Below are 25,454 nucleotides of genomic sequence, written 5' to 3'. Positions count from 1 at the left end.
GTAGCCTATAGGTCAACAGTACAAGTAATAGTTAGAAACGTGTCTACCTGTAGCCTATTTCAGTGGATAAATTCCTTGTTTTTTACATAAATGTATAATCGTGTTTTTTATATGCATAGTGTAAAATGAATAAATATAGAATAAACGTATTCCATCTCTCCCCTGTTAATCTCAAAACGCGTTCGTAAAGAGAGTGTATGGCTTTTTAAATTTCCGCGGTAGTAGGTACGTCGTTCATAACATAACTTTCATTTCGTCATTTCTTGGAATGAGAGAAGAGAGCTCGTGAGTTTCGTTTCTACTGCTGTTCTATCAACACCCCTCCGTTGTGAAGAATTTAAATGACAGGTGCTTCAACCAATGGTGGCGGTCAATGTGCATGTCCGCGCCAATGAGGGTTTCACTACGCAACTAAATGGGTGGGACTTCATTATTCAGTGAGTGGGCAAAATTGTGTCGCGTTAGAAGCGAGCAGAGGGAGGTTTATTGAAGAGCCGCCTGTTTCCTGAGAAGCACTGGAAGTGTGTTTATTTACTCGCCAGCTGATGTTCAGTTTAGTGCGGTATACTTGTCTTTCCTGTATGCCTGCAAAAGGCGCTAATATTTCTAATATTTGAGGATAATTTCTTCAGAAGTGTAGACGATTGGTTCAGGTAAGTTATTGATAATTCACTTACATGCTAATATGATTGTTATTTACCATGTGCTGCTCATTACTTCGCAACATGAATATCGCTATACTGTCAAATGTCTAGGCCTAGTTTACTATTACTGTATACAATAGTCCTTATCGTTATTGTGATCGAGGTGTCACGCTTTGTCCTCACATGATTAGAAACGCAATCTTGACTCAAATTTTCCGCTGTTGATTGAGGAAGGGTGTGCGGGTGTGGAAAACTTTATTAGTGCAGAGTGCATGCAAGGATGTTTTTCAGTTTTGGACACTTTTGGCCCTGTGAAAATTAAAGCTATCTTAAAAACACTTTTTACTCTCTCACTAGTTAGTTTAATTTAATTTGTCTACTAATTTAATGTCAAATAGTCCAAATAGTGCAAATTTATTCCTGTGATGGCAAAGCTAAATTTTTTAGCATCATTATTCCAGTCTTCGAGTGTCACATGATCCTTCAGAAATCATTCTAACATGCTGATTCTGTGCTCAAGAGGCATTTCTTATTATTATCAATGTTGAAAAAGTTATTAGGCTAATTGTTTACTCAAACTTATGTTATATTTCCATCAAAACAAAAGACTTTTCGAAGAATCTCTAGTGTTTTCTCTAGAACAATTCTTACTGGCCAAAATAAACACCATAAAAATGGTTAGTATTACAGTGGACCTGAAGTGCTAATGAAATTACCTAAAAATTCTGATTCACAGCAAATCAGAAAACTCATTTGACTTTAGATTAAAAAAAAATGCATTTTGATAATTCACACAATATTTTACATTGATGCCATACACTGTTATTCTGTATTCCAACTTCCAAACTCAGAATTTGGAATTTTCTCACCTATATTTGGAAATAAATAACCACTGTAATGGTGCTTAAGCGCAAGCATCTGACTTGCAAAGCAGAGCAGGTCAGTCCCAGTTCTAACAAAGCATCATTTAACCTATCAGCAGACATGAAATGTGTTTTATTTTGTAGAATGACTCAGTGGGAGCGATTGCAGCAGCTGGATACAGTGTATTCACAGAGGGCTTCTGATCTGTACAATGGAGATGAATTTCCAATGGAAGTCAGACATTACTTGGCGCACTGGATTGAGGGCCAGGACTGGTGAGTGCTGTACCTGTGTGAGCAACAAGTAAAACCTGCAGATTGTTTTTTTTTTATTGCTCTCTATTCCAAAATGTGTTAATAACCATGGATGAATCACGAAGAAATGCAAATAACTGCACCAAGGAATGTCAACTTGTTATTACAAGTAAAGTGTTTGTCTGTGTGTGTTGCAGGGAGCGTGCTTCTCGGGACTCTTCCCAAGCTGCGTTCCTGTTTCAGGTTCTTTTGGAGAATCTGGACAACCAGTTCAGTCGTTTTGCGCAAGAGAAAGATAGTTTCCTACTGCAGCGAAATTTCAGACGCTACAAACAAAACTTTCAGGTAAGTGTACTTCTGCTGCCAACAGTATCATTCCTGATGCCCTCTTGGATCTCTGAGGTCTTTGAAATTGCAGCACACGCTTTAAAGGCACAATATGTATGATTTTTGTATTAAAATATCCAAAAACCACTAGAACAATGTTATATTTTTTGTTGACTTGTGTACTTACAATATCCCAAATATTTCTAGTAATGTTTAAATCAAGAGAAATTTAACCAGTGTAACGTCCTATGTCATTGCGTCGCCTGTCAATGACTTCATATCCGCGTTACCTTCGATTTCTAGAAACACCAAAGATGCTTTAATATATTATGTGTTTTATTAGACAGGGAACAACTGTTTGGATACCTTTTTTGGGTTAGTCCTATTGTTTGAATCTCGTTTTCTTGATGAGTAATGTGATTTTACCATGACTCAGAGACAACACTATTTTGTCAAGTAGCTAACATACCCTAGTAAAAAAGTAATATATTTAAAATATATTTATTTCATACAAAGTATAGTTTAAATCTATTAACATATTTACTGATATATCGCTTGAGACTTAATAGTATAAAAATTACAATTAAACTTTTTTTCGAGTACTACTTGTGCATGATGCACATTTCTTAATATTAAGCCTAAAATGTGTGTTTATTACTATTGATAAGGATTGTATAATCTTTGAATAAGATATTTAAAGTGTACCTAAAGTATACTTGCAATAGTTCGAATTTAGCACAATCAAATACATTTAAGTATATCTTTAGTTGGACCTCAGCACTACTTCCGCACAATTAAAGTGCATTAAGTACAGAATTAGTTGTTCCAATTTAGCAGACTTTAAGTATACCAGTTTAGTTATAAGTTATACCAGTTAAATTGCAAGGTATTTTTATTAAGTACATGATATGTAAATGTATTTGTAGTATACTTAGCATGAAAAAAGTGTATTTCAAATACATTTTAGTATATATATTCTTCACTAGGGTAGCATAATCAGAAAGATCTTTATTTGCAGCACTTGTGGCTATTTAATTAGAATTAAATAAAATAATGTGAATTTAAGTGATCAAACGTAACTGTAACAAAGTTTAGGGTAGAAGAAGGCAGACGTTAAATGTAACTTTAATCGTAAAATAAACATAAACAACAAAATGAAACGAGGGGCCAACTGTGGCATATAAGCATAATAAAAATGGCAACGTAAAGTGTCCCAGGCTCTCGGCCCCACACTGCTCCATACCACAGTAACGTTAGTAAAACTTGAGTACATTAGCTGATCCATGAACATGATTTCTGCCTGAGTCCCGTCGGATTGCTTTCCATCACCTGAGGAGGTGAAGATGACAACTCCCATGATCCCACGCTCAATCATGGTACCATCAAGCCACAGCTTTGTTATTGTTTTGAGTAAGTGACCTCTAGTGGCAAAATTTACATACTGTGCCTTTAAATGTACATGTTTTTATTGTTCATCAACTGGAAAATTAAATTGCTCTTTTTTATTTATATAACTTAATGGTTATAATTATTGTTGTAGTTATGAGCTTATTTAGAAAACTGCTGGGTTAATCAGTGACAGCTATGGGATTATTGGTCACATTTTCTTGTTTGCAGAAGTACCAGGAGGAACCCTATACTCTTGCCGCTATTATCAACTGGTTCCTGGTGAAGGAGAAAGAGATCTTGAATGATGCAGAGCTTGCACAGCAAGTCAGTACCTTAATGTGTTATTATCATCATCATCATCATCATCACTCTTATTTTCAACATCACCATCATCATATTCTGATATTCTCTCTCTCTCATCATTTCAGGTGCAGACGTTGCAGGTTCAATCGACTGCAGTGGAGATGGAGAGCCAGAGACAAATGGAAAAGAAATTAAAAGATCTCAAGATAAAAGTAGAGGTGTGTGTTTGTGTGTATCCGCTTGTATGTGTGTGTTTGTTCAAGAGCATGATTCATTTTTTCTTTTGGCAGGTGATGGAGCACAACATAAGGTGTTTGGAGGAGCAGCAGGATGAGTTTGATTTTAAATTTCAGACACACAAAATGGACTGTGAGTCTCTACACTTTATTTAAACATATTGTCCTTGATTTCATTATCTGCGGTGGTTAATATGTGTGTGTGTGTGTGTGTGTGTGTAAATGTGTGTTTAGCTTGTACAGAAGAAGAGAAAAACATGCAAAGACAAGGGCTTCAGAAGATGCTCAATGCACTTGATAAGTGCAGAAAGGTAGGCAATTGTTCTGTGCACAACTGTTCTATTCTATTTTATTCTTTGTTATTATTGTTAACTAAACCTAAAAATAACTAAAACTTAATTGAATTAAATCTAAAATAAAATAAAATGTAAATATTAGATGAAAATGAATGGAAACAAACTGAAATAAGGTTAAGTTAAAGCACTAAAGTTACTTACTGGAATCAAATAAAAAACTAAAACTGAAACTGAGATAAAATGAGACCTAAATAGTGATATTTAAAAAAAATAACAAAATTATGTTTCTTGACTCCGCTGTTTTTTTTTTATTTATTTATTTTTTTTAAAATTGTCTCAGGACTTCCTGTCTGATATCTCGACTATGTTGGATGCTACTGATTGTCTGAGCTCGGTGCTTATAGATGAGGAACTGGTGGACTGGAAGCGGAGACAACAGAAGTCCTGCATTGGTGCTCCTGATGATACAAGTCTGGAACAATTAGAGAAATGGTAACCACACAAGAATTTCTTGCGCGTTGGTCTTTACGAACACCATTTGGATCTGTTTTTAAGCTGTTTATGTCCTTTGACAGGTTCACTCAGATTATAGAGTGCATGTTCCAGCTGCAGAAGTTCTTACAGAAGCTTGATGAGCTCGTAGGGAAGATGTCCTACGAAAATGACCCCATCCCAGAACGAAAGCCCCATTTAAATAAAAGAGTGGACACCCTGCTGACCAACCTGATAAAGAGGTACACTCAAACACATACGCAGCATATCCATTAATTTTTCTTCATGCATGTATGCTTTATTATTTGTTGGTGTGTTTTTAGCTCATTTGTTGTAGAGACTCAGCCATCCATGCCCCAAGGACGAGGTCCCCTGGTGCTACGCACAAATGTCCAGTTCTCAGTCAAAGTCAGGTCAGGCTCTGACATTTATATGCCACATTACACACCACTTGTTAAAATGTGAAAACCAGTATTGCTTCTAGAGGTCGACCGATTGTGGATTTTACCGATAACGATAACTAGGTTGGACTGCACTGGCCAATAACCAATTAATCAACCGATAGTTTTTAAAACGGATACTGAATGAAAACAAACAAAATACTCCAAGTAAACTAGTGCTGAACTTTATAATAAATATTAATATAAAATATTAATATATTAATTATACCTTGATCATGTTAATTCATTGTGCATTAACTAATGTTAACAGATACAACTTTAAAATTTAAAAATGTATTAGTAAATGTTGAAATTAATTATCTAACAATGATCTATACTTCTACAGCATTTATTAACCTTAGATTTAATGTTACAAATGGACTTTTATTGTGAATAATGTTACTATTTCATATCAATCCAAAAACATCTACACAAAGGCCATAGCATTGAAAATAGATACATATGTATTTTGTATGTATACTCTTAACACTTGATGATTATCTAATCAAAATAACAAAATATATATTACAGTGACATTAAAAAAAGAACTGAAATCAGATGCATTTCTGTTTTGTGGTAACACTTTAGTTTAGGGTCCAATTCTCACAATTAACTAGTTGCTTATTAGCATGCATATTATTAGGATATTGACTGTTTATTAGTACTTCGTACTGCATGACCGTATTCTAAATCCTACCCAGTAACTAAACTTAACAACTAACTTACTAACTATTAATATGCAGTAATTAGGAGTGTGAGGCAAAAGTCGTAGTAAAAAATTAATAGTGGGAATTGGACCATAATCTAAAGTGTGACCTGTTCCATTTCTGTTGTCTGCATGAATATATCAATTTGTTTTCTCACGTCGCTAACGTTAAATGTGCAACTTTTCTTGCAAACGAATGCATAAAAATGACCAGCTGGATATAAACTAATGTAAACAGATGGTAACAACTGTGACATTAAACATTTGGGTTGGACTTGCATGTATTTTTTGTCACACTGTTTTTAATTTTAGCATCCTCTCAGCCTTGACGGCAAACATACTGCTGTTCTTTCTCTACTAATGCAGCATCTAGTCAACAAATTAATTACTTAATAATGATATGAAAACATGTAGTGTAGTGTACTGTACAAATACCGTTTCGTTGTCTATGTTTTACATTTGCATCTGAAGTGTCCCGGTCCGTGCAGCGCACAGCCTCATGTGTCAAAACAAACTCCACGTGGCGTCAGTGATAGTTTTTATTTCGCCTCTAGAGGCCGCTCTCATACTGTATAATGACAGCGGACCCTTCTCAGCTACTCCAACCCAGAAAAACTATCGGTATGCATTTTATTCCAGCAATCTGGTATCGGTGCCGGTTAATCGGCAAAACCGAACAATCGGTCGACCTCTTCTATTTAAAACTAAAATGATCAATATAGATGCTTTGTTTTTATATATTGCTTGTGACACGGGTAAATCCTTTCAAACATTATGGAGTTGAGAATATGTACATTATTTTTTGTATATTGTCCTATACATGACCACTATCACTTCTGAGGAACTAAGTACCTTGTGAGGAACTAAATATTTGTCAAAGTGACCTACTTTTATGCAAATGTCAGTACTGCTTTTGAATAGTTATATCTTTATTATGCATGCACAGACCTGTTTATGTAACCAAATATTTGTTCCATTTGCATACATGTGCCTGGGGTGAATGTAATGACTCAAACACAAAGGAAATCTTTCAGTTAAGAATTTTATTTTTCAAATGATCACACAGAACCACAAGCAGAACTTTGTGCCCTGAATACATTTTAATTTTGCGATAAACAAAATTAATTGATTTTAAAAAAGGGGGGAATTAATAGTTACTTTTAGAAAGTGTTCACCCATTTTATCGTATATTTTATTAAAAATGCTTAGTTCAGGTTGTTGAGATAGAAATGCAGATAAATGTTTGCCCTCAGACCTGAAAGGACAATCACTCTCCTCTCTACAGGTTCCTGTATAAAGTTCCTGAACTCAACCATGTTCTGAAGGTGTCTGTTTCTGTTGACAAGTAAGATCACTGTCTCTCCTACTTTCTTCATTAGGTATGATTTGTGAGACTGTAGAATCTGAGTCATATATGAGAATGAGTTAGGTTTGTGTGGTTTGATATGGTTTTAAATTAGTCTGTTAGTGGTTAGGTCTCTGAATTCTTACTGTCTTCTCTCCCTCCATCTTTTGTTTCAGCGCTGCTTCACAAGTGAAAGGGTGAGTTTTTCCATACACACATTCTGAACACACACTTCCCTTATCACCCCACCCACCAGGAACTCATGACTATGTGTTTATCATAGGTTTCGGAGGTTTAATGTGCTAGGTACTTCGAGTAAAGCCCTTAACATGGCTGAGAGTACGAACGGGGGCATGGTCGCTGATTTCAGACATTTGGTGAGTTAATATTATGTGACGGCACAACATCATCTGAGATATTTATACCTGGGTAGACAGTATAAATAACCATATTTTAAATATAAACATAAAAAGGTAATAAAAAGTTAAATCATTGTGTATGTGATTTTTTTTTTTCACAGACGTTGAAGGACCAGAAAGTTGGTGGTGGAGGAAAAGGAATCAACGATGTGAGTTTTCTAAGGATGTCATTAATAATATTCACTTGTAACTACATTGCTGCACATATCAAGCATAAAACCAGCAGATAGTAAAAGAAACAAGACTAGAGCACACAAGAGTCAGCAAAGACTCAATACAGATTAAGTAGATATTTTGCTTTGTTCCAAAACAGGGACCTTAATTGTTACAATGTTGCATTTCTCCTAGGTTTGGTTTGCTTTCACAAGGTGCATTTCAAAGCATACCCAAAATATGTTTATGTGAAATGTGCATAAAACTGTTCTCTCACTGATCAGAGTGCACCTGTTTTTTTTCCGGGATATCCACTAAATTAAACACACATAAACCAATGTGAGCCTTGATTCCCGCTCTAACTGATCTAACTCGGTTTGTTGGTCCATTGAGTCAGATTACTTTCTCAAGGCAAGCAAACTATTTTCATATATGCCTAATGAATTCAACTAAGGGAGAAAATGTGCCAGGTTCTGAAACAAACAGTTGAAATGAGCCAGGTGTGTAAACATCCTTTTACATGTTTAGAGTTACTCCTAATAAAACAAATTGGATTATAGAGCTGAAGATAATAATTGAAGACTTCAGATGCAAATACCTCAAAGTCCATCTGATATGTTTTCTTTTAAATGAGCATTTTTTACCAGGCTCCTATGTTTAGGTTCAGTAATTTCACTTTAATGGCAATGTCAGTTATTGAAATGCCTTATTTTCAAAAATGTCACTTTAGTCAATTAATTGGTATTTAACAAATTTGACTGTCTTTTGCTGCAAAACCAGCTAAATCCATGTTTTGTCTTTTTTTAGCAAAAGCCTCTAAGTTCACCTCTTTGGACAAGGCATAGTAAAACGTCCCTTTCTGTCAGTTTTACAGCCGCAGCAAAAGAAACACTGTTGTGTTTACTCGCTACTCACGAAATCCTGTCATTGCCACTGTAACGATGGACAAAACATGATAATTACTTGCAGCTTGGCAATTAAAAGCTGGCTTACATGCACATCGTCATTCATCTTGAAATCATATGATTCGATTTGCGTCTTCCGATTGGTTCTTCTGTGGACTTAGAGGCTGACAAGGGAAGTGGCGTTTAGCAGTTTCTGCTAACGAATCGATATTTCTGAATGGGTTGGGATTAAGTGGATTTGAAGTGAAAGTATTTGACGAACATATCCTATGCGGAGAGCATTCGCTCAATGTCATTATCTCATTTTTGACAGAGGTGGCATTTAGCTGCTTTTGCATCTGAACTCTTAAATTCCACAAAATAGATTATTTTCTTCTTATTATTTACTAGTAGTTAATTAAAACAATTAAAATTGAGAGACAAACCAATAAGTAGAGTTCTGTTTATATGTATGTGTATAAATCTTTTTGTGTGTTTCATGCAGCTCTCATTGAGTGTGACTGAAGAACTACACAAAATAAACTTTCAGACGCAGTTTGAATATCAAGGCCTGTCTGTCTTTTTAGAGGTGAGATGTTTTTTCCTCATTCAAAGCATTCTCAGTGAAGTTTGAACATTCCAAAGATTTGGCTCTGTAATTTTCATAACCACACTTCCTTTTTCCTTTCAGACCTCTTCTCTTCCTGTTGTGGTGATTTCGAACTCCAGTCAGCAGCAGAGTGCCTGGGCGGCTGTTCTATGGTTCAACATGCTTTGTTCAGATCCCAAGGTCGGGAGCAGGAGTTACTCTTGGCTAATAATTAGCCTGAATCATCATAATAGAATCTGTTTTTTTATTTTTTTTTATTTGTATCACTACAATTCACTTTTTTGTGTGCATCTAGAATGTGAAGTTTTTTGAAAGCCCTCTTCCGGCCTCCTGGGCACAGTTTGGGGAAATGCTAAATTGGCAGTTTCTCTCCTCTGGGAAACGTGGTCTAGACAGTGACCAGTTGGAAACCCTCGCCATCAAGCTCTTTGGTATGCACACGTTACATCTTTCGTTCATTAATAGATAACATTAAATAAAGTAATATAGAGTTCATAAAGTAATCTGGTGTTTGTTAATGATGTAATTTCCTATCAGGTAAACAACAGAGCTATGACCAGTGTAAGATACCCTGGGCCAAGTTCAGTAAGGTAAGAACAGATGAATACAGTTATTTAGCTCTTTGTGAAATGCCTGATATTGTTGTATGAGTGTTTTGTTTATTTGTGGTTGTCTGTGTGTGCTTTAGGAGAACCTCCCTGATACAAACTTCACCCTGTGGGTGTGGCTGGATGGAATTCTAACCCTGGTTAAAAGCTACCTGTCAGACCTGTGGAGTGATGGGTATGAATGCTATAGATAGATAGATAGATAGATAGATAGTGAAAAGCATAGCTGAAGTGTGTTTTTATTTTAACACAAGTATGTTTGTCTTTGTAGCTCTATAATGGGTTTTGTCAGCAAGGGGAAGGAGAGATTTTTATTGAAGAAGAAGCAGAACGGTACTTTCCTGCTGCGTTTTAGCGAAAGTATTAAAGATGGTGGAATCACATTCAGCTGGGTGCAGTACTCTAACGATGGTAAAACTGGTCATAAAAATATATACTTCTCTAAGACTTCGTTCAATCTCTGAAAACACAGAGTCCAATGAATGACAGACTGGATACACCTTCTTTTTTGTTAGGCATTCCAAGTGTGCAAACAGTGAAGCCATTTACCAGTACTGACCTGAAGCAGATTGCTTTACCTGAGATCATCTGCAACTTTCGGATCATGGTAGCAGAAAACATTCCAGTTAACCCACTGTGTTACCTTTACCCAAACATTCCTAAAGACCAGGCCTTTGGCAAATACTACAGTGAAAAGACTGGAGGTGAATTGTTTATTGAGAATGTGGTGTATTTTATTGTAATTACCCAAGACTAATTAAGGGAGGTATACATTGTATTTTTATGGGCATTTAGGCCCTGTTTACACCTTGTATTAAGATGCGTTTTGGTCGATCGGATCACAAGTGTACGAGGGAGACGCATACCCGTTTACACCTTTCAACCACTTCTGTCCTGATTTCTTCGAGGGGAGGGTATATGGGCGGGTAAATGTATGGACAAAATAACCTCGTGCAGTTTACATATGAATGTGCCCAGAGATGACAGAAAAACATACGGAGAGCATCAGCTTTCGTTTCTGCTCTGATAGCCGCAAGATCACGCCGAACGCGGTGAGTGTGTGTTAAAAATCAGGAATGGTGAGAGAACGTTGTGCTTGGTACATTTTTCGTCTTCATCCGACAAAGTTTAAATCCTGTCTGGCTAGCGCGCTTTCCTTAATGTTTACGCGTTAGGTCAGTAGTCGGAGAGCAGGTTGTCTTTAGTGACTATTCGTCCACGTGACAGTTTTCACTATGAAAGCAATCTGGCCGAATGCTCTTTCGACTACCTCTGGAAGGGGTCGAAAGTTGACAAGCTCAAAACGTCTTACACCCCATTTACACCTATATTTAGTGTTGTCTGCTTGTGATCCAATCGACCAGAAACGCATCTTAATACCAGGTGGAAACGGGGCCTTAGTTTGCAGTCCTTAAAGGTGTTGACATATGAATGCTTCAGTTGTCCATTTACAACTTTCAGTATAAGGGTCACAAAAAATGCCCACTGCAATGCATGTCAACATAGATTTGAACTGGGAAAGGCTTATGCTCATTATTTTACTGCTAAAAACAGCTGTATACATCCATACAACCATACAAAATATGATGTTAGATTTCTTTTTCCAAAAGGAATATATATTATACATTTCCCATTCACACTTTAACTAATGTAGAATGTACTAAACTTTTGCTTATGCTGAATTTCAACACAAAATCATTTTCTTGATGTTTTGTTTCAGAGGAGAATCCTTACCTGAAGTACATCAAAACCAAACTGGTGTTTGTCTCTAAAGAGTAAGTCTGTGTTCTGTTTGTTTACTGGTTTAAGTTTGTGTGTTGTGTGCATGCAAATTATTTCAAAAGTGTGTGGGGTTGTGTGCTATAGCTAACATTTGTGACGGTGCACATGCGCTGTCTGTAGTGCTGGTGTTTAGTGCATTAGTCATATTGTATGATGTAATGATGAGGTGTAAGTTTATATTGTGAGTTGAGTGATGTAATGTGGGTGGGTAAATCAGTTTTTTTTTTTTTTTTTTTTTTTTTTTTAGAGTTGCAGTAATATGTACTGATAAGATTTTTTCCCTCATCATTTCAACCAAATGGCCATTGTAGCTAAGTACATTTCAATGTGTAAAACAAGTTAAATACAGTAAAACAACAACAACCAAATAATAATTGGTCCCGCACACATGCAGGCACATGATTTTAACATTCAGAGTCTTGAGGTGGTACTAGATTAGTTAATATTTCCCTTGTCCGCATTCCACTCCGGCTTGCAGACAGTGTGTGTGACAATTTGTGTCATCAGCACCATCCACGAGAAGGAGTGGAACATGGAAAATGAAGTATATCTGGGCCTTAAGAACAAGATGTACTTTGCCATACTTTTTATCGCTGCCTGTGTAGAGATAATACAGGTTATCACTAGATGTCACTATGTGATGACGTGAGGCTCGCATTGTGGAATAACAGAATTCATAAAGTTACAACAATGTGATTTGGGGAAAAGTTTATCATACATATGATGTTATGAAGTTTAAAAGTGAAGGGTTATGCTGTAAGACTCAGGTATGAGTAGACACTGAAATGGCTGTTCTGCTGGTTTACTGGAGTGCTCTGTGCTTGGTTGCTGTAGGAACGGATGTACAAGTGTCGAAGAGGGGCCATTGTCTGACCTGTGCACACAGGACAGAGGTGAGTCCTGCCTCCACGGCCCCTCCGAATCTAACCAGCTCAACTGGCCTCTCAATCACTGAACTGTCAGATGTGTCTTGATGGAAAAAGGCTTTAAATAGTGAATGAAAATGAAAAGCCTTTCCAGATGCGTCTCTTTCATTCAGAGGCTTAATCAAATCTAAACTTGTTTAGATTCTTTCTTTTCTACTCTTCCCTACCCAAATGCATTTGATTCATAGTGCACAAAGGGACCTTCTGTGTGTGTGTGTGGTGGGCTGTGACTGTGGTGTTTCTGTTTCAATAACACAAATCTAACCATTACAGTAATGAATGATTTCTGATTGACTGATTAAAAATGTGTATGGAAGCTTGAGGTTGCATGCCACATGCACATGCAAAATGTAGGGATGCACTGATACCGATAAGCTGTTTTTTTTCACGTTATTGCTGATAACTGATAAGTATTTTAATATTGGCTATTTAACTCTTTTGTCTAAATCAGTGGTTCTCAAAGGGGGTGTGGTTTTTAAAGGGGGCGTGACCAAAAAAGTTCGAGAGCCACTGGTCTAAATAAATAACACACAAAAACTTAGTTAGAAAAGTTAGTTTTAAATATTAATAAATAGTATGAGAAATTATATTCAATTTGAGATTTGCTAAAGATTATATTTTAACAGTGTTATTAAATTATTATCATTTTTAAAGATTTTTTTTTTTTTTTTTTGCATGTTGCATGTCACATGTAGGGATGAACCAAGATCGAAAAGTTTTATTTTTATTTTATTTTTTATCTAAATGTACAAATTGGGGAAATGAGCAATAAAATATGCACCCATTGATGAATCACAAATCTCTAATATCGTCTGAAACCGATATGGTACTGACATATTGTGCATCCCTAATGCTGTTGAAAAAACACTTTTTTTTTTTTTTTAATCAGCATGTATAATTCTATGAAGAACCTTTAACACCCATGGAACCTTTCCATTACACAAAAGGTTCTTTATGGTGGAAGAGGGTTTATCAGATTATTAAAATGTTCTTCACACTAAAAAAAAAAAAATTCTTTTAATAACCTTTATTTTAAAGAGTGAAGTTAAATTGCATCAGAAAAGTTGTTATTATTGTAATGCAATTATTGGGTTTATAACATATCTCTCTTGCTTTCTCATCTCCATCTTTGAAAGATCCTCGTTCTTTTTCTGAGGCGGGTGATGATGATGATGATGACGATGATGACGTCTTGCTTCAAGGGTCTGAAGTGTCTCCAATGCTCAGCTGCCCTACCGTTGATCCATTTTGGCTGAACAACGTTTTGGAAAATGATGGCGAGAACACTGCTCCAGATTTATTTCCTCAACCTGATCCCCACATTCCTCCATCATGCCTCCCACAAACCATTCTAGAGAATGACGTGGATATCTTTAAAGAAGAAATTTCTGCAGACACTGATGTTCGTCTCATATTGCAAGAGTTTCTAAACTCTCAAAACATCCTAAATGGCTTAGACATTTCTACAACCGAGGACAACTTCAATGGTTTTGGCTTGGACTATTCTAACATGCCGCTGACCCCCTGAATTTGATCCATGACCCCTGCGGTTAGCTAAAACGTAGATTTGTCAACCCGTATAATGTTTTCTGTAGTTCTGATTTATGTTGTAAGTATTAAGCAGATATGCAAAATGCTTATTACAGCTCATTACTTCATTTTCTTTACTGATTTCATTATTACTTCACCCATTTAGTGTGTATATCTGTAGTAAAGCCTTTGACTAGGCTTAGATGCCCATCCAAGTCCAAAAAAAAAAAAAAAAAAACTTTGGAATGAGGTCATGTGATCTGACCCTACCATTCGTAAGCTGCTACTAAATATTTGCCCTTATAAAAATTGTTTATTGATAATAATTCAGATAGTTTAATTTTTATGTAAAAAAAAAAATAAAAAAAAAAGTAAATATACATATTTCTACTATATGAGTATTGATCATGCTTTTATGATCCAAGTAAATGGATTTATGATCCAAGTAAACTTTTATGCAGGTTGAAAGGACAGTTTGTATTCTTTTAATTAACTGGGACTTACTGGAGAGAGGTAATTTGATAGTGAAAGTGATCAACTTTATTAATGTGTCAAACACCTTTAGTAATGTGAATCAGGCAGTAGCTTTGAGCTAATGTTTTGAAAAGCATCTCGTGAACAGAAAAGCCATATCTGTGGTCTGATTTCTCTGTGTGTGTATTTATCACTAGAATAAACTCTCTAAGTAAGCAGTGAAAGTTTTAAAAACTGCAAAACACATGAAAAATGTCTTTGCATTTTAAAAGAGCACCTTAAAAAGAGATACAGTGCTTGGATTAAATGTTATCAATTACATTTAAAGGCATCAACGACAATACTATGATTGTAGTCTTAGTAAAACAAGGTTATTCTTGTTGCATCTATAGGGAATATTTGCCAATGAATAGCTGGCATTGCACTAAATTCCACCTTAAAATTTATCATTTTATGTAAAATAATGAATGTCTAATCATTGTTTTGATGAACAGGATTACCCTAGGATTTGAGACACTTTTTTTTTTGTCTTTTTATGGTAATTTTCCATTTTGTATAACCACTATTGAGACTAGAAAAGTACTTTAATTCCTTGCTTTTGAGTCAAGTGATTTTTTTTTAATTTTTTTTTTTTAATAGCTCTAATCATTTAAAAAGAGATTTGATAGCTTTTATTAAATTACCAAACTTCAAGACAATACTTAATTTTCTTGTTTCCAGTACTGGATGGAGTTGTCAGTTACAAAGTTTTGATTAATCAGATACTGCAATTAACTTCTGTAAAAATGGAAACAGTAATATAGACACTTAGATTTTCTATTACTTTGAAAGTTGAATTAAGTTAAAATGTTCTGTTTGCCCAGTTGAATGCAGATTCCTTTATCTTGCTGGAAAAAAAAAAAACTTTATATTTGTTTTAATTTCTTTGTAATTTATTTGAACAAAATTCATCTTAGACTGATTGTATGATTACATGGAGAGGAGAGTAGCACTGTTTTTGTTTCGTTTTTTGACAAAAAATGCAATTGAGTGGAAATTTGTAGGAACAGATTGCTTGATTTCTTTCTATTTCTTTTTTTACAGACGTTTACAAATAGAAGGTACTGTACGTGTTCCTCCAACTAAATCTGTTAGGTATCAAAGAAGACTGGACAGTTGAACTCTTTTGGAGAAAAATGGTCCATAATTAATATTTCTTTCTTTTTTCACTGAAATGACCAAATCATAGTAATTATCATGCTTTATCATGCAGAATCATTGTTACCCCATAAGCACTTCTGTCCTGAATTTGTAGACTTTGTTTCAAATGCATGTAATGATGTTTTGTGTTGTATACACTGTCATTGTCCCAGAAAATAAACCATACTGTAGTTTGTTTTGTATCAAGACTTTTTATGATTGCACCACTGTTAACATATTTCAGTGTTCTCCAATAAAACGCCTAATGAGATATATAGGGTTGTCAGGAATTTGTTTGTTTGTTTGTTTGTTTGTTTGTAAACCATGACACTTACAGTGGTGGTCAGAATTATTGGCACCTTTGGTAAATATATCAAAGATGACTATAAAAATAAATCTGCATTGTTTATCCTTTTGATCTTTAATTCATAAAATTAGCAAAAATCTAACCTTGCATTGAAGGAAAAGAATTGAAAGTGGGGGGAAAATCACATTATGAAATAAATGTTTTTCTCCAAAACATGTTGGCCACAATTATTGGCACCCTTTTATTCAATACTTTTTGCAACCTCCTTTTGCCAAGATAACAGCTCTGAGTCTTCACCTATAATGCCTGATGAGTTTGGAGAACACGTGACAAGAGATCAGAGACCATTCCTTCATGCAGAATCTTTCCAGATCCTTCAGATTCCCAGCTCCATGTTGGTGCTTCTTCTCTTCAGTTCACCCCACTCATTTTCTTTAGGGTTCAGGTCAGGGGACTGGGATGGCCATGGCAGAAGCTTAATTTTGTGCTTAGTGACACATTTTTGTGTTGATTTTGATGTTTGTTTTGGATCATTGTCCTGATGGAAGATCCAACTACGGCCCATTATTGGATTTCTAGCAGAAGCGGTCAGGTTTTGATTTTTTATCTGTTGGTATTTGATAGAATCCATGATACCAAGTATCTGAACAAGATGTCCAGGACCTCCAGCAGAAAAATTAAAGGCCCACAACATTAAAGATCCAGCAGTATATTTAACCATGGGCATGGGGTACTTTTTATCCATGTGTGCACCAAACCCATCTGGTGGGTTTGCTGCCAAAAAGTTCTTTTTTTAGTTTCATCTGACCATAGAAGCCAGTCCTGTTTGAAGTTCCAGTCTTGTCTGACAACTGAATATTCTGGATATTGTTTCTAGATGAGAGCAGAGGGTTTTTCTTGTAACCCTCCCAAACAACTTGTGGGGATGTAGGTGTTACGTGTGGTGCTGCAGGGATGAGGCAATACACGGTAATCCACAAAGTACGGGTATTTAATGACCGTAGGAACAGAAACACAACACTAACACACGGAAAGCTAACAATAACATAACATTAAGAACGGACAGGGAGTGAAGGGAGTGAGTCCATTATATAGGGAGTGCTGATGAGGAAGTCCAGGTGCAGGTGATGAGTGCTGATGGGGAGATGACGAGGGAAGTGAGTGCAGGTGTGGAGACAGGAGGATCATGGGAAATGGAGTCCGGGAGACAAGGGAACTGTGACAGTAGGTGCTGTTTGATAATTTTCTTTAGGCTTTCTGAGACTCAAAACTCAACTAATCTATGCAATTCTCCAGCTGTGATCCTTGGAGAGTCTTTGGCCACTCAAACCTTCCTCCTCACCACGCATTAGGACGATTTAGACACACGTCCTCTTCCAGGCAGATTTGTAACATCTTTAGTTGATTGGAACTTCTTAATTATTGCCCTTATAGTGGAAATGGGGATTTTCAATGCTTTAACTATTTTCTTACAGCCATTTTCTATTTTGTGAAGCTCAACAATCTTTTGCTGCACATCAGAACTATATTCTTTGGTTTTTCTCATTGTGATGAATGATTAAGAGAACTTGGCCTTTGTGTTTCCTCATGTTTATATATGAATGGGAATATACTTCAGAGATATTTTACTCATAAAAAATTCTAGGGGTGCCAATAACTGTGGCCAAAGTGTGTTGGAGAAAAACATTTATTTCATAATGTGATTTTCCCCCCACTTTCAATTCTTTTCCTTCAATAAAAGGTTAGATTTTTGCTAATTTTATGAATTAAAGATCAAAAGGATAAACAATGCAGATTTATTTTTATAGTCATCTTTGATCATATTTACCAAGGGTGCCAATAATTCTGACCACCACTGTATCTGATCAGGCAGACTGTTTTTTACAGTCCCATAACAGAGTGGTGAGATATTGTGTTAACAAATTGGTAAAACCAGATTGGTGAACAAGATAGTATCTGTTTTCTTACACAGGGCCAAAATTAGATCTGTCACATGTTCCACTGTACACACGCATTTCGTATCGACTTGCAAACTAGATTTGGAATTGGTGATTTATGACTTTTTTTAAACAGTGATTCCACAAATAATATAATAACCAAATCTTGTGGGCCATTTTGAGATGATTCATGAGCATGATACCCAGTATTTTGACCTCAAATTTCTAAATTCAGTTTGACCTCAGCTTTGACGTCATTTGTGTTATGGTTCTTCATTTGTTGCAATGTTAGGAATTTTTACAGATTAGGCAGTCAGGAACACTCGTCTGGACTTGTGAAACTGACGGTTTTGTATGTGTGTGCAAGTTCAGCACTAAAAAAAAGGAAGATGAAATGAGATATTAATATAAAACATAATAAAATAAAATAATCTCTGTAGAACCAGAAGAAAAGCATTATTTGCTTTACTTTTGTTCTTTTTAGTCTCTTACAGAACCACACAGGAAAGTGAGGAGAAAAGAAATAATCTCCATTAGCCATCATGTCACGAGCAAGTATGTATACTTTCTCTGCCACATAAAGCATTTTTGCTGACTTTATATTTTAAGTTACTCTATTTCAAAAGAAACAGATTCAGAAAAATACATGAGTTATCTTTCATGTTTTAATTGTAGAACACTGATATGATGTGCAACACACATTACAGATCCACCAACATTTTGAGGAACTGCACAAATAATCCTTTAAAATAATAAATTCATAAATTCAGCTTCTTATTTCACATGCTAGAGGCCCAGCTTAAACGGTATATATCAAAATGTAAACACCACAGGAAACAAAACAGGACTTAAGAAACTCTTGTGGTTTCATATATGAGGTAATAAATGAAGCAGTGAGGCATGTCTGTTCTTGTTTTCTCTATCACCCCGCTTTAAATTTCCATGTTCATTTGTGCGTGTGGTTACAAGCGTTTTTTTTTTACATGATTATGAATCATTCCTGTGGTGTCACACATAGTTACTCTGCTTATGTGCAATCAAAAAAAAAAAAAAAAGGGGAAATGAAAGAGAAATTTTGTGCATTTGCAGTGAAAAGCCACATGACACGTTTTCTTTCCGAACTTTGATAGAGCTGGAAAATCCCACTGCTTGAAAAAGAAATGCTTACGGACCATGACCTATAGTCAAAGACTAGCTACATTTAAAAGTACAATCTATCTGACAATATATAAAGTGAATGGAAAATAAAATGGAATATAAAAATACATGAAAATCACAGCTGTTGAAATTGAACAAAGATAAACCTGAGAACTGTGATGTTCTCCACAGAATAAATGTGCAACGAGTGCCATATTTCATTATACATAATATGTGAAGTTACTGAACATATACAGAGCAAAATCACTTAAAGGGTTAGTTCACCCAAAAATGACATTTCTGTCATTAATCCACACCTGCAAGACCTTTGCTCATCTTCGGAACACAAATTAAGATATTTTTTGATGAAATCTGAAAGTTTTTTTTTAATCTCCGATTGAAAGCAACGAAATTACCACATTCAAGGTCCAGAGAAGTAGTAAAGACATTGTTAAATAGTCAACGTGACAACAGTGGTTCAACCTTAATGTTATGAAGCGATGCGAATACTTTTTGTGCACAAAAACAAAACAAAAATAACGACTTTATTCAACAATTTCTTCTGTCAGACTTGTACGCAGTGAACGCAGTTCAGCGCTTCCGTATTTACGTCCAAACGCCGGCTCGGCATTGGCCGAGGCTGTCCGCGCAAGTCGTTATTTACTTTTTGTGTGCAAAAACAAAACAAATTTTCGTCGCTTCATACTATTAAGGTTGAACCACTGTTGTCACATTGACTATTTTAACAATGTCTTTTCTGGACCTTGAATGACGGAATTACATTGCTTTCTATGGGGGATAAAAAACAACTTGGATTTCATCAAAAATATCTTAATTCATGTTCTGAACATTACGGGTCTTACGGTGTGGAACGACATGAGGGTGAGTAATTATTGACATACATTTTATTTTTGGGTGAACTAACCCCTTTAAAAAGCAGTAGCTTTAGGTCATATTCGGATTGAAATGACTTCTTCATTATCGCTTTATTGTGAAACGGCGGGTTCTCCATATCCAGGTTAGTGGATGTACAGCTTTGCTTAGTAGGTCTTTGTAGGCCTGGTTAAACTGCCGGTTCATGGCGGCATACAACAAAGGGTTAATGCAACTATTTAACCAAGTGAGGTTTGCACAAAACATATGAACGACCTGTGGTGCGCGATTTGCCTTATCGGCAACATTTAGCAGCAGAAATGGTGCAAAGCAGCCAACAAAACACAAAAAGACTGTGAAACACATCCGAGTCACGCGTTTAAATTCACTGTCCTCTCCTGAGTTGGCAGCTGGAGTGGTCTGGATTACTACCCGGGCTGGTTTAGAAGATGTTTTTACCTCATTGGAGGCACTTTGAATGGAGTTTTTTGACTCTTGTGTGGTTGTGTGGCCTTCTTGCGCTCTGTTTTTATGCTGCTCTGCTCCCGCCCCATCACTGCTGATCTCACAGCTTTGAGTTGTTGAGGCTGTGGCGCTGATCCCGCTGTCATCCGTCGTCCCTTCGGCTTCAGCCTGCTTGCGTTTTGATGAGCGACGACTGGGCCTGTACTTCAGGAATGCTTTGGCGGCTACGCTCACCTTACGGTAAATCAGAAAGTAAAAAAGACCCACGCAACCCAAGCCCAGGAAGAAGTACATGAAAAGAAGCACAGTGGTGTAAGGCCGGCCCTTAGTGCGGTGAAAACTGCAGGTGCACACTTGCGGGGCGAACACGTAGACAGGCCAAAGTGGGCCGAAACTGGCCACACCTAGTACCCAGGAGGAGATGAGGAGCACCGCCACTCCACGGTGGGATAGGAGCAGACGGGCACAGCGAGAGGTGCGATGCGCAACAACCAGGTAACGGCTCATAGCGATGAGGCATAATGTAATAATAGACACGCTGTTGGACAGGAACAGTAGGAATCCAAACATCTGGCACCATGTGGCTCCGCCCCTCCAGTGCAGGTGCAGATACGAGTCAACACTGACAGGTTGGAGCATGGTGCAGTATAGGAGGTCAGCGAAGGCAAGATTTACTATCAGAACGTTGAAACGCGTCCTCAGGTTGACATCAGTAGCAAAGGCGAGCACCGTCAGAATATTCCCTATGGTTCCTACTATGGTCACAGCCGATCCCAAGAGGACGCCAAAATAACGGTAGCCCTCCACAGAAGGGGACGCACAAGAAAAGGTATCATTTCTCAGAGGATCCGTCTCGTTCCACATCCTAAAAAGAAACAAAAATTTTAAGCTCATCAAAAATCAATATAACATCCTCGTGGTCTAAGTAAGCAATAAGGTACTCGAGGCTGTGCTGTATCGTGAATAAGTTACAGCTGAAGGGCGTTGTTAGGCACGACGCGAAGTGCCTGCAACCCCTTCAGCCGTGACTTATTCACTATACAGCACTAGCCTCGAGTACCTTATTGCTTTTATAAAACGGTTACCACACAATACAAATATTAAAGCCAGAAATATGTATCAATGCAACTTTCATGAAGTAAACTTTTTCTAAAAGCCTTCCTTCCGCCGGGAAAAAATAGTCCCTGACCGTGAACAGCAACAGAAGTTACATTTTCACGCCATTAGATGGCGGCAAAGGCTGACTTTATGAGTGTGTCAGTCAGTAGCGAAGACTTTTATATTGAAAAGACTGATTTGTTTTGAACCTTGTTAGTCACGTGAAAACCCCTTAAATGTTAAAAGGACAAGATGATACATCGGACATTTAAACTGATTTTTTTATTATGAACATAGGACTGACCTGAAGGAAAATGCAAAATCTGAATGCAGGTAATAAACTCGCTCACTCGATCTCTTTCTCACAACACTCTTCTACACAATACAGTAAGCTTCAATTAACAATATCAATTGAGAACATACAGTTTACGTTGCTAAGAGTGTTGTATATTGATACACAGAACCGTTGGGTGAAGCGGTCATAGCCGTGTTTTATCAGAGATTGTATATTATAGGGAGATGCCTGTATCTACCACTGGAGAAAGCGTAACGGCTAACTTAATCACGTGCGGCACCTCTCAGCCTATCGTGTAATGGCCTCTGGTGTCCTTTCCTGCGTACCGCCGGAGCGTTAGCATTACATTACGCTTTTTTGGCTAACGCCCGTTACGCGTGAGCGTAAATACATCGCGCGAGTATTCAAGGTTGCAGGCTTACCTCCCAGGGGCTTTGGTTTTATCATGAATAAAACACAGCTATTGACCAGTCAGATTCGAGGACAGGAACTAACCGTTTTTTAAACAAATAGGTGACACAACTCTTTAGCACCCTTGTAAGCACAAACATCCTGTTTTATTGTTTATCCTGTGTTTTATTGACTACATTTCACTTTCAGGGCTGATGGTTTTATTATTCTTTGTGAACCATGTGACTGGATACCACAATTTAAGGTCACTATATACCACATCCTGTTGCCTAAAGCACATCTGAAATCTGGCTTTTACTGCTCACTTCAAAACTGCAACAATTCAACATTTTAATTGATTTCATTTAGTTAGCCTACTAACCTATATGGACAACAAATGTGTAGATTTTAAAAGAATGCCTTTTGTTCTTCACATCAAAAAACAAAACAAAAACGTTAGTTACTGTTGTCAAATTTGATTGACTGTCAGGCTGTGCATTAGTGGTGGGGGAAAAAAAAGTCTTTCTGCCAGTTAGATCCATACACCAGTAGGTGACGAGAAGTGACAAATCTTTATGAGTCAAGACTGGAGCCCCACCACTGCGCATTTTGCATGTAATAAATTTTAATATGTATTTTTTGTTTGAGATTGTGGCTACCTGCTGTGAGTAGATTGAAGCATAGTCCATCATAGACTAACTAGCTCTCTTTTAATTTCTGTTTGTCTTTTTGAGTCAAGATTTCTAGAGAGGAAAACTTTTTTTTAAATGTGTATTTGGGAAGTGGTATAAGCTAATATCATTCTGCCTTGTGAGATAATTTTGTAACTTTGTGTGTAACAAGGAAAGAAGATAATTAAAAAGAGTGGTGAAAAGATCGTAGATGGTGCTAGATTTAATATCTGAAGCAGTTTGTTGAAGTAATTTTTTGCTCATTTTGTTGTTTTATTGGTTTACATATTTTTCCCTTTTGCTATCTCTGTTTATTGTTAAATCCCACATTTAAGAGTGTTCATATTATTTTATTGTATTTTATTGTATTATTTTAAAGTATTGCATACTTTAATTTATTTCAGTATATTTCTGGAAGTTCAACTGCGCATGTGTAGTGTGTTGTGTGCTCTACTTTTGAGAGTGATTTGTATAGAGTATAATTGGTGTAAATAATAATCCCAATAGCATTTTGTTAGGAGTACAAGTTAGTCAGGAGACAGTCAAAAAACTCAGCCCTGTATCCGTGTTTTACCCTGGGTCCAGCGGTAAAAGCGAAGCGAAGCGATGCGTTTGTGTAAAAAAAATATCCATATTTGAACAAGTTATGAAATCAAATATCGAGCTTCCGCCAGACCGCCTTCCGTATTCAACGTAGCCTACGAAGAAACGCATCATTTCACTTCAGAAGACCTTTATTAACTCCCTGGAGCCGTGTGGAGCACATATTTATGATGGATGGATGTGGATGGAAGCATTTTCTTCAGCTCAAACTAGTGACCCCTATTCATTGCCATTATAAAGCTTGGATGCGTCAGGATATTTATTAATATTTCTCAGACTGTTTTCATCAGAAAGAACAAAGTCATATACACCTAGGATGGCTTGAGGGTGAGTAAAGCTTGGGCTAATTTTCATTTGAAAGTGAACTAATCCTTTAATTCATAAGAAATTATAGTTCACCCAAAAATTAAAATTAAGATATTTCGATGAACCAAACAAAACACCTACACATTTCTCAAACTATCTCTTTTATGTTCCACAGGTTTAGAACAACTTGAGGGAGTAAATGGTGACAGGTTTTATTTTTAAAGGTGAATTATCTTTGTCTTTTGCCAAGAAAACTCATGGACAGTCTCTCACGTATGGAGAGAGATGTCCATAGAATCGCCAAGAGTCGGATATGACTGAAATGGTAATATAGCTAGATAAACATATAACATAAATAAGTTAAACATACATACATATATATATATATATATATATATATATATATATATATATATATATATATTAGTAAACAAACATATAAGTTAAGCATATATAAATTAAATGTAGAAAGTTTGTCAGACATCCATTTAAATAAAACGCACAGTAAAAGGATTCATTTGTTCAAAAAAAGAGGATATTTTTGGCTGTCAGTGGCTTACCTTGCAACCGCTGTGGCGTCCATCCTACTACTATATTCTCTGGTTCTCTTTTTTTACCTCCTTCCTGATTTTATATATCTCTACTTTGTTCCCTTTTTCATTTAGCAGCTTGTCTCTGCGTATCTTTTTTCTGTGTTTTATCAAATAGACCCTCCAGCCACGCCTTCACCGCCGCTTACCTGGTACTGTTGTTTTAACACACTCAGATGTGAGGTCACTGTAAGCCTACTCTGTTTCACAATCCTGGAAGAAATTTACACAGTAATGGTATTTTTTTGCCAATAGATATAAAGGAACAAAGAAAAGGAAAGTTTAGCCTTGCTGTTCTTTCCGCTTTGATGATTCTTGATACCATTTTTGTCACTCGGGGAAAGCAGCTTGGCTAATCAAATTCAATTTTGAATTTCTGTGATCCTTAAAATCACTGATTGTTCTGTATGTTCATCTTTTACGTAATAATAAGTCATAAAGGCTGAAACTGTTCAAACAATTCCAACAACCATCTTCGCTGAAACATAATTGTCAGTTTGGTTTTTAAATGAAGGTTTATGATACCAGCACAATATGAGACAGAAAGTGTTTACACAATACACACCAAAATATACTTATACAAGCAGTTTGACTGATAATTGGTGCGTACTGAATTGTGGCAATACTGCCAGTTTATTTGCTTGTAAAGTTTCTTATATGTCCATAAATGAAGCAGAACAGCAGCAGGAGAGACTATACTGGACTTAGAATACATTTCATTTTCAGCTTTGCAGAAATTAAATCTCTAAATAATGATGGCACAGCTGTATTTGCTCAAGATAAGCATGCTTTACAACTAAACCACCCTAACTGATCTAAAATAAATAGATACACATTTACATTTATGCTTTTAGCAGATCCTATTATCCAAAGTGTCTTACAACAGAGAAAAAAAAAAGCAATTCGTCATATAGCCAACAA

The 25,454-nt window shown here is 36.4% G+C and overlaps 2 protein-coding genes across 5 annotated transcripts; one reads left to right on the top strand and one right to left on the bottom strand.

Annotated features, from left to right (window-relative positions):
- The first annotated feature begins 441 nt into the window (after nt 1-441).
- On the top strand, nt 442-14,584 carry stat2 (signal transducer and activator of transcription 2). Of its 4 annotated transcripts, none has more exons than XM_051895880.1 (24): nt 442-653; nt 1,652-1,783; nt 1,960-2,107; nt 3,707-3,802; nt 3,907-3,999; nt 4,072-4,150; nt 4,252-4,328; nt 4,654-4,805; nt 4,889-5,047; nt 5,129-5,218; nt 7,237-7,296; nt 7,473-7,493; nt 7,580-7,673; nt 7,817-7,864; nt 9,258-9,341; nt 9,444-9,542; nt 9,658-9,793; nt 9,900-9,952; nt 10,051-10,145; nt 10,242-10,381; nt 10,486-10,674; nt 11,691-11,745; nt 12,587-12,645; nt 13,815-14,584. In XM_051895880.1, the coding sequence occupies exons 2-24, from the start codon at nt 1,653-1,655 to the stop codon at nt 14,204-14,206; spliced, it is 2,550 nt and encodes an 849-aa protein (XP_051751840.1). In that variant the 5' UTR covers nt 442-653; nt 1,652; the 3' UTR covers nt 14,207-14,584. The 4 variants fall into 4 exon arrangements, with proteins under 4 accessions (XP_051751840.1, XP_051751842.1, XP_051751841.1 ...); XM_051895879.1 differs by having other exon boundaries at nt 471-653; nt 1,627-1,783; XM_051895882.1 differs by lacking the exon at nt 12,587-12,645 and having other exon boundaries at nt 469-653.
- gpr84 (G protein-coupled receptor 84) lies at nt 14,549-24,728 on the bottom strand. The gene is made up of 2 exons (XM_051895884.1): nt 24,504-24,728; nt 14,549-21,445 (listed from the first exon to the last, which is right to left on the bottom strand). The coding sequence occupies exons 1-2, from the start codon at nt 24,524-24,526 to the stop codon at nt 20,221-20,223; spliced, it is 1,248 nt and encodes a 415-aa protein (XP_051751844.1). The 5' UTR covers nt 24,527-24,728; the 3' UTR covers nt 14,549-20,220.
- Nucleotides 24,729-25,454: the final 726 nt, after the last annotated feature.

Source organism: Ctenopharyngodon idella, chromosome 6 (assembly GCF_019924925.1).
Source record: "Ctenopharyngodon idella isolate HZGC_01 chromosome 6, HZGC01, whole genome shotgun sequence".
NCBI classification, from domain to species: domain Eukaryota; kingdom Metazoa; phylum Chordata; class Actinopteri; order Cypriniformes; family Xenocyprididae; genus Ctenopharyngodon; species Ctenopharyngodon idella.
This window is presented reverse-complemented; position numbering and strand designations above follow the sequence as displayed.